This window comes from Castor canadensis, chromosome 1, assembly GCF_047511655.1.
Source record: "Castor canadensis chromosome 1, mCasCan1.hap1v2, whole genome shotgun sequence".
NCBI lineage: Eukaryota > Metazoa > Chordata > Mammalia > Rodentia > Castoridae > Castor > Castor canadensis.
In genome coordinates this window covers 72,951,253-72,968,448 of record NC_133386.1, presented here as the reverse complement: position 1 = coordinate 72,968,448, position 17,196 = coordinate 72,951,253, and the positions used below count along the sequence as shown (strand labels likewise).

Below are 17,196 nucleotides of genomic sequence, written 5' to 3'. Positions count from 1 at the left end.
CTCTGATTTGATAATTAACCCTGATCTCTCACTATTCAAATTCTAAACCCTGTTCCTCTCATGGTCTTTGCCATCTCAGCAAATAATAACATCATTCTGTTAGTAGCGCAAATCAAAACCTGTGGGGTTATGCTTGACTTTTCTCCTCTCACATCCCACATTCAACCCATCCGAAAATTATGTCAGATCTACCTTCAAAAAATGTCCAGAATCTGACCATTTCTCCCCACCTCACCCAGATTATTGTATGTCGTTTAACAGATATTGAGTGCCTACTATATATTCAGCATTGCTCTAAGTGCAGGAAATACATCAGTGAAAAGAAAAACAGGAAAAAAATACCTGCCCTCACAGCACTGGCATTCTCTTAGGGAAAGATAAACCATAAACCTAATAACTATGTAAAAAACATGATATGTAAGAAGATGCCACCGCCTTGGACCTCTTTCCTTCTCACTGTTGTCTCATAGGTCAAACCTTGCTCCCATCAGCTCCTTCAGAGTTCACTTTCCTTCTTATCCAAGTCAGAGTCCACACCTGATCATCATCAAGTCCCCTATAAATACCCTTAATCTCCTCTTTGCTCTGACCCCATTACTCATTCAAATTCACCTAAGAAAAACCTAGACTTCAGTTAACCTATCACTGACTTCTTCAGTGAAAATCTCACAAACACAAAAGATGAGTGACAGGACAGATCATAATCACCAATCCCAAAGGCAATCCTACCACATGTCACTGTTCTCCATGATAAATAACTTCCTCATTCCTAAAACACACTAAGTTTCCCCACCATCATCAACTGACTTTACATTATACTACACTGAAAAGAAACAGAAGTCATAACAATAAGCTTAATTTTGTTTATCACACACAACACACCATTTAAAATATTTCATATAGCTGAAATATATAGGTGAGTTCAAACTCCAGTACCATCAAAAAAAATTACATAATTCATTTATTCCAGAGAAGTACTGTTATTACTCCCATTTTAGATGAGGAAAACAAAGCAAGGGAGATTAAGTAACCTGCCAGATGTCACACTGCTAGTACATGGTAGACTAGTAATTCAGGTGAGAACAAGATGATGGCTGAGTAAGATCTTCTAGTGATGGACAGGTCATCATCCCCACTAAGTTGAACAGCTAAGCTATTTGTACCAAACTGCCTTCATAAAAGCTAGGCAAATCAGGTAAGAGACCACAATGTTTGCTTTTAGAGTAACAAAACAGTGTTTGAACAGAGCTATGGATCAAGGGTCCATGCACGTAACTGCTATACAATAATACCATCAAGAAGAAATTTCCCTCACCTTTGCAGTTAATCTATAATCAATGAAGGAAAGTGAAGTCAATGAAGGTTAGCCTACATCTTCCTAGTTCCAACCCCAGTCTCTTCTTCAAATCAGGTGGCTGCTCTCAAGTCACTTCTCATCACTCCTTCTAGGGCCAATGAAGCTTCTGGCCATGATATCCCCATTCCAAAGAAGGGAATAAAACTCCTAGGCAGGTCTCATGGCCAGCCAGCTTTATCTCTCAGCAATCCATTACAACTCCCTAAGACATTTACAATAAAGTAACTTCAACCTACTCCAATCTGGCTTCTGACCCCATATTGCCACTGACAACATCTAGTATCTTTTTGTTTGTTTGTTTGTTTTTACATTTACTCATGTGTATACATTGTTTGGGCCGCCTTCCCCCCCTCCCCAACGTCTAGTATCTTAACATCTCAGCAGCATTGCATGTATCTGACAGCTCCTTCCTTTTTTCTTTAAAAACTTTCTTGACTTCTATGATACCAGACTCCTTTAGTGTCACCACCCACCTAACACTTTCTAGCTATTCCTCAATACCTGTGCTCCGTCTTTTATCCTTTTATTCTCTACTCAACTTCTAAATGCCAAGTTTCTATGGATTCTTTACTCTTTCTGCATTCTTCAACTGAAAGGTCTCCACGACTATAATAGAAATAAGCTGTTTACCAAATTTCATTTTTCTTCTTCTTCTGGGGCACCTCAAAGGACTATATTTTTCAGCTTCACTTGTAGTTGGGTGAGGGCCATGTGAGCTACAACACTAACAAGGTTGACCATAAAACACCTTTAAGACATTACCCACTCCTACTCTTCCTCTTCCATGGCAACCTTAGAGGCCACATGTTCTCCTGAGAACAACATCCCAAGATGGAAAGAGTTGCCCAGGAAAGCTGCCTGACACAGTGTGCATTGTGACATGAGCAAGAGGTAAACATATGTTGACTGAAACTCCTGAATTTGAGAGGCTGTTTGTTAGAAAAACTAGCACTACTTAAATACTGAGTGATCCACTAGCATGTCTTCAAAAACTGCCTTTATGCTGATGATTCTCAAATGTACATCTCAAACTCTAAAATTCCAAACCATGTATCACACTGTTCATTTAACATCTGAACTTGAGCAACTAGGATCTTAAAACCATCTTGCAATAAACCCTAATCTACCAACCATGCCACTGCAGAAACCAGAAATGTAGGAGTCGATTTTGACTCTCTTGCCTTCATTCTGAATCCAACACCAAATTCTGTCCTCTTGCCCTTTTCATTTGCTCTCAAATCAACTTTCTACTCTTCATCTCCCACTTCTGTACCATCACCAGTGTTTCATCTAGACTACCACAACTATTTCCTAATGGTTTACTCTTATCTCATTCAATTCTTTAAACACAAAAAGTCATTTTTTTTAAACTGACATCAAATCATCTCTTCTCAATGCGTAAAAAAACTGCAAAGCTTGCCAGTGCACATTACAAGTATGTAAGTAAGGACTGGAGATGTGGGATGTTGGGAGAGTGCTTGCCTCGCACATACGAGGCCCTGGATACAATCCCTAGCACCACAAAAGAAAAAAGTATATAAATATTAAAATTCTGGGCTGGAGGACAGGAATGGTTCAAGGAGTAGAGTGCCTGCCTAGTTAGCACAAAACCCTCAAGTTCAAACCCCAATACCACAAAAAATAAATAAAATAAATAAAATTCCTTATCACACTCTATAGTAAAGTAGCCTGGCTCCTCCTCTCCGAGTTCTTACTCTCACTAATAAATATCCTCTAGAAAGATACTTTTTCAGTCCAAGATCTTCACCATCATCATTCTATCCTTAAAAAGGGGGAGGAAGGTTACTGGTAGAGTAGCTCAAGTGGTACAGTACCTGTGTGAGGCTCTGAGTTTGACCCCTAAAATATATATATATATATCAAAAAATATATATATGTATATCAAAAAACTTCTATTTCCTAAAGATAATGTAGCAGTACCTGTCACCTCTTTTAAATTTCTTGATCTCCTTCCTTCCCAGCTCTTCTTCCCCAACCCTCAAGCAAAGAATTAGGTTTACTGTCTGTCCCATACCATCATGTTCTACAATATGGTCAGGTTTGCTACTCCCACTGGACTGTGTGTCTTTCCCACAAACACAGTGCTGGGGGTCAAACCCAGGGCCTCACACATGCTAGGCAAGTGCTGTACCACTGGACAGTATCATCAGCCCCAGCCCATGTACTTTTTAATGTGAAGTATTATATTTTAACCATCTCCCTAACCTCAAGGAATAAGCAGACATTCAAGTACATACTAAGTAAAATGTCTTCAGGGCTGGTGGAGTGGCTCAAGTGGTAGACAAAGAAGAGAGAAAGAAATCACAAATTTGTTTAGTTTCTACTAAAGTTTCACCTGAAATCCATCACTTGGAAGGTGAAAATCAAGAACTGTTTAGAAATGAAGTTTATTTAGCCGTATCTTCCAAGAGCTCTCTCTCAATGGAAGTCTGGTCTAATTACGGAAGGTGATCTTACAGGGAAACAGATCATGCATAGAACACCATCTTCTTTACAGTTCAGGAAAATTATAAACATGTAGTACTAAGATGCTTCCTAATATTCACAATGGAAAAAACTTGAGCAGCCAATATGAAATATAAAAAATTATGTAGCAAGCATGATTACTTTTATAATCAGAAAAAAAAACAGGAAAATGTAAAATATAGAAAATGGGATTGTGAGCCAGACAGGCTGGCACATGCCCATCATCCCAGCTACTTGAGAAGCTGAGGCAGGGGATGGTGGGTTCAAGAAAAGAGAGCCAGAGATTGGGGAGGAGGGGTTTAGAATATAAAGAAAATCATTTCATTTTCTTAGATTCCCTCACACTAAGACTTGCTTAAAAATCTTTGATTTTTTGTTTTTGTTGTTGTTTGGAGGGGAGTTATGTTGTGATTTTTGTTTGCTTTTTTCTTTTTGACACAGGGTCTCTCACCATGTAGCCCAGGCTAACATCAAACAGGCAATCCTCCTGCCTCAGTCTTCTGAGCACTAGGAGTACAGGTGTGTACCACCACACCTGGCTTTAAATTATCTTGTAATATCATTTTTATCCATTGTTTTTAAAGGCTTTATCAACTAAGGATTTTATATAAAATGTGCAAAAAAGATGACACACTAGAAGAATCAGAAAGCCTGTATAAAAAAGTAACCATAGGATCTCTTCTTCTGACAATTTTAAATAACTACACAATATTGTAAATACGTAATTACATAATTACTAACTACTCATAGCTTACTATAAACCTTCTAATTTTTGTTTCAAAATGACCTGCTAGAAAAAACACTAAGTTGAAGTTAATTAAAATTAAAATCCTTCACACTTCAAATAAAACTGTAAGAAAATGAAAACGCAAGCCACAGAAGGTTTGCAAAAGGATACATTCAACAAAGGACTTGTGTTTACAATGTATAAGGAACTATAATAATTCAATAAAACATACTCAAAAAATCAGCAAAGTAGGGCTGATGGAGTGGTTCAAGTGGTAGAGCGCTTGCCTAGCAAATGTGAGGCCCTGAGGTCAAATCCCAGTGCCACCAAAAAAAGACATTTTGGCCTGGAGGTGTGGCTCAAGTGATAGAATGCCTGCTTGCATGCACGAAGCCCTGAGTTCAAACTCCGTTTAAAAATCAAGAAAGTAAAAGAAGGCAATAAAGGAGGAGAATATGGTTGGTATACTTTCTATAAAGAATGAATACAGAAAATTTAAATCTATTGAAATTATCACAAGGGGACTAAGGTAGAAAGGAGAAAAATGGAAGGGATGAACCAATTCAGAATATAATACATATATACATGGAAATGCCATAATGATACTCCCTACATAGCCACCTTAAACAAACAAAAATGTAAAATTTTTTTAACAAAAATGAAGAACAGGAAGATAAAACAGGTCCTGTCTCAGGGTTGGTATCAGTGGGGCCGGGGCAGGAGACTACAAAGAAAGGATGCAGGAGGACAAATATGGTGGAAGTATTGTGCACTCATGTATGAAAATGGAAAAATGAGACCTGCTGGAACTATTCTAAGAATGGGGGACGGGGATAAAAGAGAAAGATGGAGGAGGTGAATTTAACTAAGATATATTATGAGCACTTTTATGAATGTCACAATGTACTCCCAATACAACAATAATAAAATAAATCAGCAAAGGAGCCAGGTGCTGGTGGCTTATGCCTATAATCCTAGCTACTTGGGAGGCTGAGATTGGGATGATCAAGGTTCATTCAAGGCCAGCCCAGGGAAATAGTGGAAACATCATCTCCAAAATAACCACAGCAAAATGGAATGGGGATGTGCCTTCTTTGCAAGCGCAAAGCCCTAAGTTCAAACCCAGTCCCACCAACATAAACAAATAAAGGTTTTCTATTTAAAAAGTTAAAAAATAAAAAACATCAGCAAAGGCAGGCTGAGGTCATGTCTCAAATGGTAGAGCACCTGCCTGGCAAGCACAAGGCCTTGAGTTTAAAGCCTCATATTACTAAAAAAATTAAAATCAGCAAAGGATTTGGACACTTCACAAAAGATGATATAAGGCTAGCCAAGGAGCAAATGAAAACAGAGTCAACATGAAACCACAATAAGGTACTACTACACCTCTATTACAATTGTTGAAATTAAAAACACTGTATCAAATGTTGGAGAGGAGTGGAGCAAATGGAACTCTCATACATTGATAGTGAAATGTGAAATGCTACCACTCTGGAAAAGTGGCTAGCAGTTTCTTAAAAAGGTAAATATGCATCTACCTTATAATAGTCACTCCTCTCCTACATCTACACCAGACAAGTGAAAGCATGTCATACAAAAACTGTACATAAATATTCACAAGATTTGTAATAATCAAAACAATACAAATGACTGTCAACAGATAAGTGAGTAAACAAATCGTGGGGTGTTCATAACTATGGAAATACTCCTGAGCAATTAGGAAGGAATGAACTACTGATAGATTCAAAAATCTAGATGAGTCTTTTTACTGAGCACAAAAAGTCAAACAAACAATCTCCACAGAGTACATTTCCATTTATTCAAAAAATTCTAGCAAATGCAAACAGACACAGAGGAGATCAATGGTTGCTGTGGAGGAAGGCATTATCAAAAGGTAGCAGAACACTTCGAGGGACGACAAAAGGAAAATTCTGAGATGTCCTAAATGTAATTACAAGGGCCAGAAGATGCAAGACAAGACACTGGAAGTTAACCACTGCAGCCCAACAAACAGCAAAAAACTGTTCCACGTTTCTAAATGTATATTGAAATCTTCACCCAGGTTGCTGGAACGGTCTGCAGTTAAACTCAATCAATCCAGAAGTAACCAATACTTTTTTCTTTTTTTCTTTTTTTTGGCGTTACTGGGGCTTGAACTTGGTGCCTACACTTTGATCTACTCCACCAAGCCTTTTTGTGTGATGTGTTTTTTCGCGATAAGGTCAGGCGAACGATTTCTCTGGGCTGACTTCGAACTGTGATCCTCCTGGTCTCTCCTTCCTGAGGAGCCAGGATTACAGGTTTGAGCCACCGGCACTGGCCCCAATCCTTGTAGACTGTCCTCCTAACCTAAAACTTTCCCGGCTTTGTGTTATTCAGCGCTGCTTATCTACAGCCCAGGCAAATTCAATGTAAACAATTCACGTATTCCTCCCTCAAATTTTATTATAAAAAATGCTCGATTACTTAGGTCCACCCACACCAACTGCTATCTAGCCTTACTGCTGGCAACTGCAGAGGCCTGTCCAGACCTGGTTCTTTTGGAGGCTAGTATCTTATCTCAATAAACTCTTTTAAACTGGATGCGGGGGTGCAACTCTGTAATCCCAGTACTCAGGAGACTGAGGCAGGAGGATGAGAGCTCCAGGCCAGCCTGGGCTACGTAGTGAACTCGTCTCGAAAAACATAAAAAACGGAATACTCTTTTATTGCAGAACACTCGGGAGTTTGGGTTTAACAAGGGTGATAGTTTTATGCATGTTTCCTAGAATGTGTGTGTGTAGTCAAAATTTACCAAACTACACTTTGATGAAGTTTATTGCGTGTTAAACTCTATAAATATGCCAACCCCACAAAAATCATTTGAAAAGCCAAAAAAAAAAAAAATCCACCCCATTCCCACCCAGCCTCGGTATGGACCCATCTCGCCTCTGGGAACGGTCCCTCTCCTCCCCTTAGCTTTCGTCCATTCAAAACCGACACGGCTCTCCTGTCCTTCCAAGAGGAAAGTTGAGCACTAAAATATCTACAAACTTCGGACTACGCTTTGAAGTGTCTGCCATCGTATTTCTGGGTCTTCCGCCCCTCCACAGTCTGCTTACCGTCCCGATACCGTACCGTCTCGATATTCAGCCTTACAGGAACAGTTTCAAAGTGTCCCCATCCGCTCCCTCCCGCCCGTATCCAAACAACCGTCCACCGAGCCTCCTCCGACAGCGCACTACCCGGTCCTGAAATGCCGCTAACCGGCACGGAAAGCTGCGTTCTTCGGTCTCCGGGCCCGCGGAGTGAAGGGACTCGAACAGCCCGCTCCCAAGTTACCTGCCACCGGCTGGCCGCGACGCGGACAATTCAGCCACCGCGGCGGAATCTTGTTGTGAGCCATGTCTTGGTGCTGCGCAGAGCCGCCCCCTTTCGCCAACGCCCGTGGTGTGCAGCTGCCGCTGTCCCCTCGCTGTCCGGTCCAGTCCGCACCGGAGGACCGAAGCACTCGAATCCCGAAAGGGATCCGAATGCCACCCGCTCCTATCGGAGTAACGTCAGAGGCGGCGCGCCACTTTCATTCAGGCTGAACCATACAGCTCTAGGCGAGCCCACAATGCACCGCGACTTCCGCTCCTGAAGCCCCGCCCCTTTCTTTCCGAGGTCAGAGGGGAAGAAAAGGAAGCCAGGCGGGAGGGAGCGCCAGGAGTTAAAAACTACCCTGAGTGGGCGGGGCAATCTGCCGTAGTCCCGCCCCGCCCCGCCTGGTGGAGATCCCGCTGCTTTACTAGTTTGCCTTTGCGCAATCGCCTTTGCTTGTGCAATTGCTCTCGTACCGGACGGCGATGACTTTTGTTTTCTTCTATCTACGTGACCCGGAGAACACCCCAAAATAGAAGGAAGCCAAGCGTCTTTTCTACCATAGATTGGCCCCTGCTTTCATAAAAGCATATCCGCTAATCACAGCTCAAGTTTGGTGAGCCGGCTGTATCTGGGTTCGATTTGGCATTTGGGGAAAGTTCACCCTAACGTGGACCAGGGAAACGAGTTTTAGCGAAATTCTAAGGACGAGAGATTGGAGTACCAGAAATGTAGGATTTCTTTTTTTGGGGGGTGGGGAAACATTGCTGAGGATCTATGACGCGTCTGAAATTAATTTTAAAACAGTTTGAGTCTTGTCATTTCTGGAGCGCAGTTTCAAAGCATATTTGGGAGTCTCAGAAGGTATGGGTATAATTTGCAGAGGTAGGAATGGCCCAGTGTAAAGCGCTACAAAGCAGTGTACTTTGCCTGCCAAATAAATAGTGCCTTTCATTTTCCCTATAAGTAAGGCAGAGGTGCTTGGAAGCAACTTTCTTTAGTTACCAGCCTAAATTAGCGAAAGTATTAAATAGATGGATGGTGGAGAATTGTAATGTAACAGTAGGCACCAATGCTGTATTGGAACTGCAAGAGTATGAGGCTGCAGGGAACATATTTTCAAATTGTTAGTGGGGTCCATTCTGGGCAGCTCAGGATTCTCCGGTAAATAGAGAAAGCAAGGCCTGCCGAGGTGGTGCACTTCTTTAGTCCCAGCTATGCGGGAGGATAGAGGTCCACAAGCCTGCCTGAGGAAAAACACTGAACCCTAACCCAAAAATATCTAAAGAAAAAAGGGCTGGGGGCGAGACTCCAGTAATAGAGCACCTGCCTAGAAACAAGAGGCCCTGAGTTCGAACCCCAGTACTGAGAGAGAGAGAGATCTTTGTCGGCTGTATATTTTCTTCATGGGTAAATTTGTATATCAAACATCCATTTTACCCATAAGAAAGAGGAAGTGAATAAAAATAAGATTGAACCTTCTGATGGCAAAAGGAGCATTCCCCCACCCTTCCCTTTTCTTAGAGCATTTTCTTTGAGAAAACATAAATCCATCCTCTTCACTTTGATATGTATATAAATCTTTTAAAAGCTAAGTAAGCCTCTTGCCAGTGTTACAAACCATCTCTTTAAAATATATACATCAAGGAAGATAGTGCTGCTATCTTTCTGGGAGTTTAATCCTCAAGGGCTTTGTTCCAGGCTGTAGAACTGCTTTGAGATAGGAAAAAGGTCTTCCCTTAGATAATGGCAGTCCCCCATTCAGATAATGGTAATTAACCCAGGAGGCCATTCCAATTGCCAAGTGAAGCTAGAATGAACTATGAAACAATGCCAAGTCTTCTTACATGAGGACAAGTTATGTTTATCTTGAGAACACATATGTAATGGATAGTATGTACTTGGCTGTATAAGAGTGAGACCTTTGCAGTCTTATTAGCAGATTACCTGTGAGGTGCATCACTGTCTGCTTTACTTTTATTCAGTAATAAAATGCTTTTCTTTCTTTTCTAAGTTTGTGGAGAGGATTTTTCTGGGTTCACAGATTTCATTCCCAATTTTTCCCTCAATGATGTTTGTGCCTCCCTGCATGAACTTTTAAAGGTTCTTGCAGAAATGTGCCTCTTCTGCAAGAAAGAATGCAAATGGCTTGCTGTGGATTCTGTCTCCTGCTCCGAGCATCTCCATGAATGGCTGATTAAGGGCTGTTTATCCTCACAGCTGTTTCTCTAGGGTGTGTGAAAAGATGCTACCACCTGGCCTTCCAAAAGTCAAAGGTGTCAGAGAGGGATGTTAGCTTTGTTGACTAATCTTCATCTTCCCTGGCTGGCGTGGACTAAGCTGGTGCCATCTGCTCCCTTTCTCTACTGGTAACCCACATCTCTACCTCCTATATATACTGCCCCACGGTCAGTAGATGGAGTTAGGCAGGTAGTTAAGAAACCTGATGACTGAGAATAATGGCTTGAGCATTGATAAAGAATCACATCCTGGCCGGGTGCAGGTGGCTCACCTAGCTACTCAGGAAGCAGAGATATGGAGGATCGTGGTTTGAAGCCAGCCCAGGCAAATTGTTTGAGAGACCCTATCTCGGGAAAAAAAAAAAAAAAAAATCACAGAAAAAGGCTGGTGGAATGGCTCAAGGTGAAGGCTGTGAGTTCAAACCCCAGTACCAAAAAAAAAAAATCACATCCTGGACAGCTGATGTTAACAGAATGGCTTATGATATGCAGTGAGGTCTAACTGACCGCCAGCCTCTGCAACCAGTGGAAAATGACAGCCAAGGTCATCATGACAGTTCTGATCATCCAAGGCCAAGAACTCCCCTGCCCAACATGTAGGAGTTGATGACATATAACCCAGTCTCCAGAAGTTAATGACACCTAACCCATTTGTCCAGGTCTGACCAACCCCCCATGTCCACAGAACCCAACAAAAGCTTCAGGGCTTGGGACCTCCATGACACACTCTTTCTTGAACCTGTCCATCCTCCCTTCGGGGGTGGGGGGGTGCACTTTTGCTTTGCTTTGCATTAATAAACCTGCTCACCAGTGGCCCACACCTGTATTCTAGCTATTTGGGAGGCTGATACCAAGAGGATTACAGCTGCCAGCCTGAGCAAGCAGTTCTTGAGACCCCATCTCCAAAGTAACCAGAGTAAAATGGACTGGAGTGTGGATCAAGGAGTAGAGTGCCTGCTTTGCAAGCATGAAGCCGTGAGTTCAAACCCCCATCCAACCAAAGATAACATGAAAATAAAATAAACCTGGTCCCACTTAAGTCTCTCCTGTGTCCATCCTTGAATTTTTTTTTGGCGGGCGGGGGTGGTGATAGTGAGATTAGAACTCAGGGCCTCATGCTTGCAAAGGAGGCACTCTGTCACTTCAGCCACTCCACTAGCCCTTTGTCGGGCTAAGTATTTTCAAGATAGGGTCTCACAACTATTTGCCTGCACTGGCTACAAACTGTGATCCTGCTGATCTTTGTCACCTGAGTAGCTAGGATTACAGGCATGAGCTGGGCACCCAGTTCTGCATTTTGTTATGTCTCAATGTCTTTTTTTTTTTTTTCATTTTTCTTTTATTATTCATATGTGCATACAAGGCTTGGTTCATTTCTCCCCCCTTCCCCCACCCCCTCCCTTACCACCTACTCCACCCCCTCCCGCTCCCCCGCCTCAATACCCAGCAGAAACTATTTTGCCCTTATCTCTAATTTTGTTGTAGAGAGAGTATAAGCCATAATAGGAAGGAACAAGGGGTTTTGCTGGTTGAGATAAGGATAGCTATACAGGGCATTGACTCACATTGATTTCCTGTGCGTGGGTGTTACCTTCTAGGTTAATTCTTTTTGATCTAACCTTTTCTCTAGTACCTGTTCCCCTTTTCCTATTGGCCTCAGTTGCTTTAAGGTATCTGCTTTAGTTTCTCTGCGTTAAGGGCAACAAATGCTAGCTAGTTTTTTAGGTGTCTTACCTATCCTCACCCCTCCCTTGTGTGCTCTCGCTTTTATCATGTGCTCATAGTCCAATCCCCTTGTTGTGTTTGCCCTTGATCTAATGTCCACATATGAGGGAGAACATACGATTTTTGGTCTTTTGAGCCAGGCTAACCTCACTCAGAATGATGTTCTCCAATTCCATCCATTTACCAGCGAATGATAACATTTTGTTCTTCTTCATGGCTGCATAAAATTCCATTGTGTATAGATACCACATTTTCTTAATCCATTCGTCAGTGCTGGGGCATCTTGGCTGTTTCCATAACTTGGCTATTGTGAATAGTGCCGCAATAAACATGGATGTGCAGGTGCCTCTGGAGTAACAGTCTTTTGGGTATATCCCCAAGAGTGGTATTGCTGGATCAAATGGTAGATCGATGTCTAGCTTTTTAAGTAGCCTCCAAATTTTTTTCCAGAGTGGTTGTACTAGTCTACATTCCCACCAACAGTGTAAGAGGGTTCCTTTTTCCCCGCATCCTCGCCAACACCTGTTGTTGGTGGTGTTGCTGATGATGGCTATTCTAACAGGGGTGAGGTGGAATCTTAGTGTGGTTTTAATTTGCATTTCCTTTATTGCTAGAGATGGTGAGCATTTTTTCATGTGTTTTCTGGCCATTTGAATTTCTTCGTTTGAGAAAGTTCTGTTTAGTTCACATGCCCATTTCTTTATTGGTTCATTAGTTTTGGGAGAATTTAGTTTTTTAAGTTCCCTGTATATTCTGGTTATCAGTCCTTTGTCTGATGTATAGTTGGCAAATATTTTCTCCCACTCTGTGGGTGTTCTCTTCAGTTTAGAGACCATTTCTTTTGATGAACAGAAGCTTTTTAGTTTTATGAGGTCCCATTTATCTATGCTATCTCTTAGTTGCTGTGCTGCTGGGGTTTCATTGAGAAAGCTCTTACCTATACCTACTAACTCCAGAGTATTTCCTACTCTTTCTTGTATCAACTTAAGAGTTTGGGTTCTGATATTAAGATCCTTGATCCATTTTGAGTTAATCTTGGTATAGGGTGATATACATGGATCTAGTTTCAGTTTTTTGCAGACTGCTAACCAGTTTTCCCAGCAGTTTTTGTTGAAGAGGCTGCTATTTCTCCATCGTATATTTTTAGTTCCTTTGTCAAAGATAAGTTGCTCATAGTTGTGTGGCTTCATATCTGGATCCTCTATTCTGTTCCACTGGTCTTCATGTCTGTTTTTGTGACAGTACCATTGCTGTTTTTATTGTTATTGCTTTGTAATATAGTTTGAAGTCAGGTATTGTGATACCTCCTGCATTGTTCTTTTGACTGAGTATTGCCTTGGCTATTCGTGGCCTCTTGTGTTTCCATATAAATTTCACAGTAGATTTTTCAATCTCTTTAATGAATGTCATTGGAATTTTGATGGGAATTGCATTAAACATGTAGATTACTTTGGGGAGTATCGACATTTTTACTATGTTGATTCTACCAATCCATGAGCATGGGAGATCTCTCCACTTTCTATAGTCTTCCTCAATCTCTTTCTTCAGAAGTGTATAGTTTTCCTTGTAGAGGTCTTTCACATCTTTTGTTAGGTTTATACCTAGGTATTTGATTTTGTTTGAGGCTATTGTAAATGGAATTGTTTTCATACATTCTTTTTCCGTTTGCTCATTGTTAGTGTATAGAAATGCTAATGATTTTTCTATGTTGATTTTATATCCTGCTACCTTGCTATAGCTATTGATGACGTCTAGAAGCTTCTGAGTAGAGTTTTTTGGGTCTTTAAGGTATAGGATCATGTCATCTGCAAATAGGGATATTTTGACAGTTTCTTTACCTATTTGTATTCCTTTTATTCCTTCTTCTTGCCTAATTGCTCTGGCTAGGAATTCCAGTACTATGTTGAATAGGAGTGGAGATAGTGGGCATCCTTGTCTGGTTCCTGATTTTAGAGGGAATGGTTTTAATTTTTCTCCGTTAAGTATAATGCTGGCTGTAGGTTTGTCATATATAGCTTTTATAATGTTGAGGAACTTTCCTTCTATTCCTAGTTTTCTTAGAGCTTTTATCATGAAATGATGTTGGATCTTATCAAAGGCTTTTTCTGCATCTATTGAGATGATCAAGTGGTTTTTGTCTTTGCTTCTGTTAATGTGGTTTATTACATTTATTGATTTTCATATGTTGAACCACCCCTGCATCCCTGGGATGAAGCCTACCTGGTCGTGGTGAATAATCTTTTTGATGTGTTGCTGAATTCGGTTTGCCATTATTTTTTGAGGATTTTTGCGTTAATGTTCATTTAGGAGATTGGCCTATAGTTCTCCTTTTTGGAGGTGTCTTTGCCTGGTTTTGGGATAAGTGTAATACTGGCTTCATAAAATGTGTTTGGCAGTTTTCCTTCCTTTTCTATTTCATGGAACAGTTTAAGGAGGGTTGGTATCAGTTCTTCTTTAAAGGTCTGATAGAATTCAGCAGAGAATCCATCTGGTCCTGGACTTTTCTTTTTGGGGAGACTCTTGATTGCTGCTTCAATTTCATTTTGTGTTATAGGTCTATTCAGGTGATTAATTTCCTCTTGGTTCAGTTTTGGATGATCATATGTATCTAGAAATCTGTCCATTTCTTTTAGATTTTCAAATTTATTTGAATATGGGTTCTCAAAGTAGTCTCTGATGATTTCCTGGACTTTCATGGTGTTTGTTGTTATCTCCCCTTTTGCATTCCTAATTCTACTAATTTGGGTTTTTTCTCTCCTCATTTTAGTTAGGTTTGCCAGGGGTCTATCGATCTTGTTTATTTTTTCAAAGAACCAACTTTTTGTTTCATTAATTCTTTGTATGGTTTTTTTGGTTTGTATTTTGTTGATTTCAGCTCTTATTTTTATTATTTCTCTCCTATTTGTTTTGGGATTTGCTTGTTCTTGTTTTTCTAGGAGTTTGAGATGTATCATTAGGTCATAGATTTGGGATCTTTCAATCTTTTTAATATATGCACTCAGGGCTATAAACTTTCCTCTCAAGACTGCCTTAGCTGTGTCCCATAGGTTCCGGTAGGTTGTGTTTTCATTTTCATTGACTTCCAGGAACTTTTTAATTTCCTCTTTTATTGCATCGATGATCCATTCTTCATTAAGTAATGAGTTATTTAGTTTCCAGCTGTTTGCATGTTTTTTGTCTTTACTTTTGTTGTTGAGTTCTACTTTTACTGCATTGTGGTCAGATAGTATGCACGGTATTATTTCTATTTTCTTATATTTGCTGAGGCTTGCTTTGTGCCCTAGGATATGATCTATTTTGGAGAAGGTTCCATGGGCTGCTGAGAAGAATGTATATTGTGTAGAGGTTGGATGAAATGTTCTGTAGACATCTACTAGGTCCACTTGATTTATTGCATATTTTAGATCTTAGATTTCTTTATTGAGTTTTTGTTTGGATGACCTATCTATTGATGATAAAATGGAGTGTTAAAGTCTCCCACAACCACTGTGTTGGCGTTTATATATGCTTTTAGGTCTTTCGGGGTATGTTTGATGAAATTGGGTGTGTTGACATTGGGTGCGTACAGATTGATGATTATTATTTCCTTTTGGTCTATTTCCCCTTTTATTAGTATGGAATGTCCTTCTTTATCTCCTTTGATCAATGTAGGTTTGAAGTCTACTTTGTCAGAGATAAGTATTGCTACTCCTGCTTGTTTTCGGGGGCCATTGGCTTGGTAAATCTTCTTCCAGCCTTTCATCCTAAGCATATGCTTATTTCTGTCAGTGAGATGAGTCTCCTGTAAGCAACAAATTGTTGGATCTTCTTTTTTAATCCATTTTGTCAAAACAGTGTCTTTTGATGGGTGAATTAAGTCCATTAACATTAAGCGTTAGTACTGATAGGTATGTGGTGATTCCTGCCATTTAGTTATCTTAGTTGTTTGAAGGTGTGATTGTGTGTACCTAACTTGATGTTACTCTCTACTGTCTTGCTTTTTCTTATCCTGTGGTTTGGTGCTGCCTGCCTTTTCATGGTTAAGTTGGGTGTCACTTTCTGTGTGCAGGATCCCTTGCAGAATCTTTTGTAACGGTGGCTTTGTGGTCACATATTGTTTTAGTTTCTGCTTATCATGGAAGACTTTTATTGCTCCATCTATTTTGAATGATAGCTTTGCTGGGTAGAGTATCGTGGGGTTGAAGTTATTTTCATTCAGTGCCTGGAAGATCTCACCCCACGCTCTTCTTGCTTTTAATGTTTCTGTTGAGAAGTCTGCTGTGATTTTGATGGGTTTACCTTTGTATGTTACTTGTTTTTTCTCTCTTACAGCCTTCAATATTCTTTCCTTAGTTTCTGAACTTGTTGTTTTAATGATAATATGTTGTGGAGTAGTTCTATTTTGATCTGGTCTGTTTGGTGTCCTGGAGGCCTCTTGCATCTGTATGGGAATATCTTTCTCTAGATTTGGGAAATTTTCCGTTATTATTTTGTTGAATATATTACGCATTCCCTTCACTTGCACCTCTTCTCCTTCTTCGATGCCCATGATTCTCAAGTTTGGTCTTTTGATGGAGTCAGTGAGTTCTTGCATTTTCTTTTCACAGGTCTTGAGTTGTTTAATTAATAGTTCTTCGGTTTTTCCTTTAATTACCATTTCATCTTCAAGTTCTGAGATTCTGTCTTCTGTTTGTTCTGTTCTGCTGGATTGGCCTTCCGTTTTGTTTTGCAGTTCTGTTTCGTTCTTTTTTCTGAGGTTTTCCATATCCTGGCAGTTTTCTTCTTTATTGTTGTCTATTTTTGTCCTGAGTTCATTTATCCATTTATTCATCGTGTTCTCTCTTTCACTTTGGTGTTTATACAGTGCTTCTATGGTTTCCTTTATTTCTTCTTTTGCTTTTTCAAATTCTCTATTTTTATTGTCTTGGAATTTCTTGAGTGTCTCCTGTACATTTTGGTTGACCCTATCCAGTATCATCTCTATAAAATTCTCATTGAGTACTTGTAGTATGTCTTCTTTTAAATTATTCTTGTGGGCTTCATTGGGTCCTTTGGCATAGTTTATCTTCATTTTGTTGGAGTCTGGATCTGAGTTTCTGTTCTCTTCATTCCCCTCTGGTTCCTGTACTAATTTTTTGCTGTGGGGAAACTGGTTTCCCTGTTTTTTCTGTCTTCCCATCATTGTCCTTGGTGTTGTTACTGTCCCTGTACTGTGTGTAATTAAGTATTTTCTAGCTTGTAATAATAACAATGGTAATATTGAGAATGGAAGAGTGAGCCGAGATGGAAAGCAAGAAGTTAAAGAAAAGGGGAAAACAAATATACAGACAAGAGGGAGA

At 40.3% G+C, this 17,196-nt stretch overlaps 1 protein-coding gene and 1 long non-coding RNA gene across 4 annotated transcripts in view; one reads left to right on the top strand and one right to left on the bottom strand.

The window, feature by feature from the left end:
• Positions 1-8,193, bottom strand: part of Rngtt (RNA guanylyltransferase and 5'-phosphatase) — a 315,951-nt gene extending 307,758 nt beyond the window's left edge. For all 3 annotated transcript variants that reach the window (XM_074078340.1, XM_074078333.1, XM_074078336.1), the window contains exon 1: positions 7,893-8,193. In XM_074078340.1, coding sequence (XP_073934441.1) covers positions 7,893-7,956 — 64 coding nt within the window. In that variant the 5' untranslated portion in view covers positions 7,957-8,193. The remainder of the gene's footprint in view (positions 1-7,892) is intronic.
• Positions 8,194-8,234: 41 nt separating this feature from the next.
• Positions 8,235-11,195, top strand: LOC141424749 (uncharacterized). Its single transcript, XR_012449631.1, has 2 exons — positions 8,235-8,529; positions 10,986-11,195. It is a non-coding gene; the product is annotated as an uncharacterized lncRNA (long non-coding RNA).
• The last annotated feature ends 6,001 nt before the right edge of the window (positions 11,196-17,196 follow it).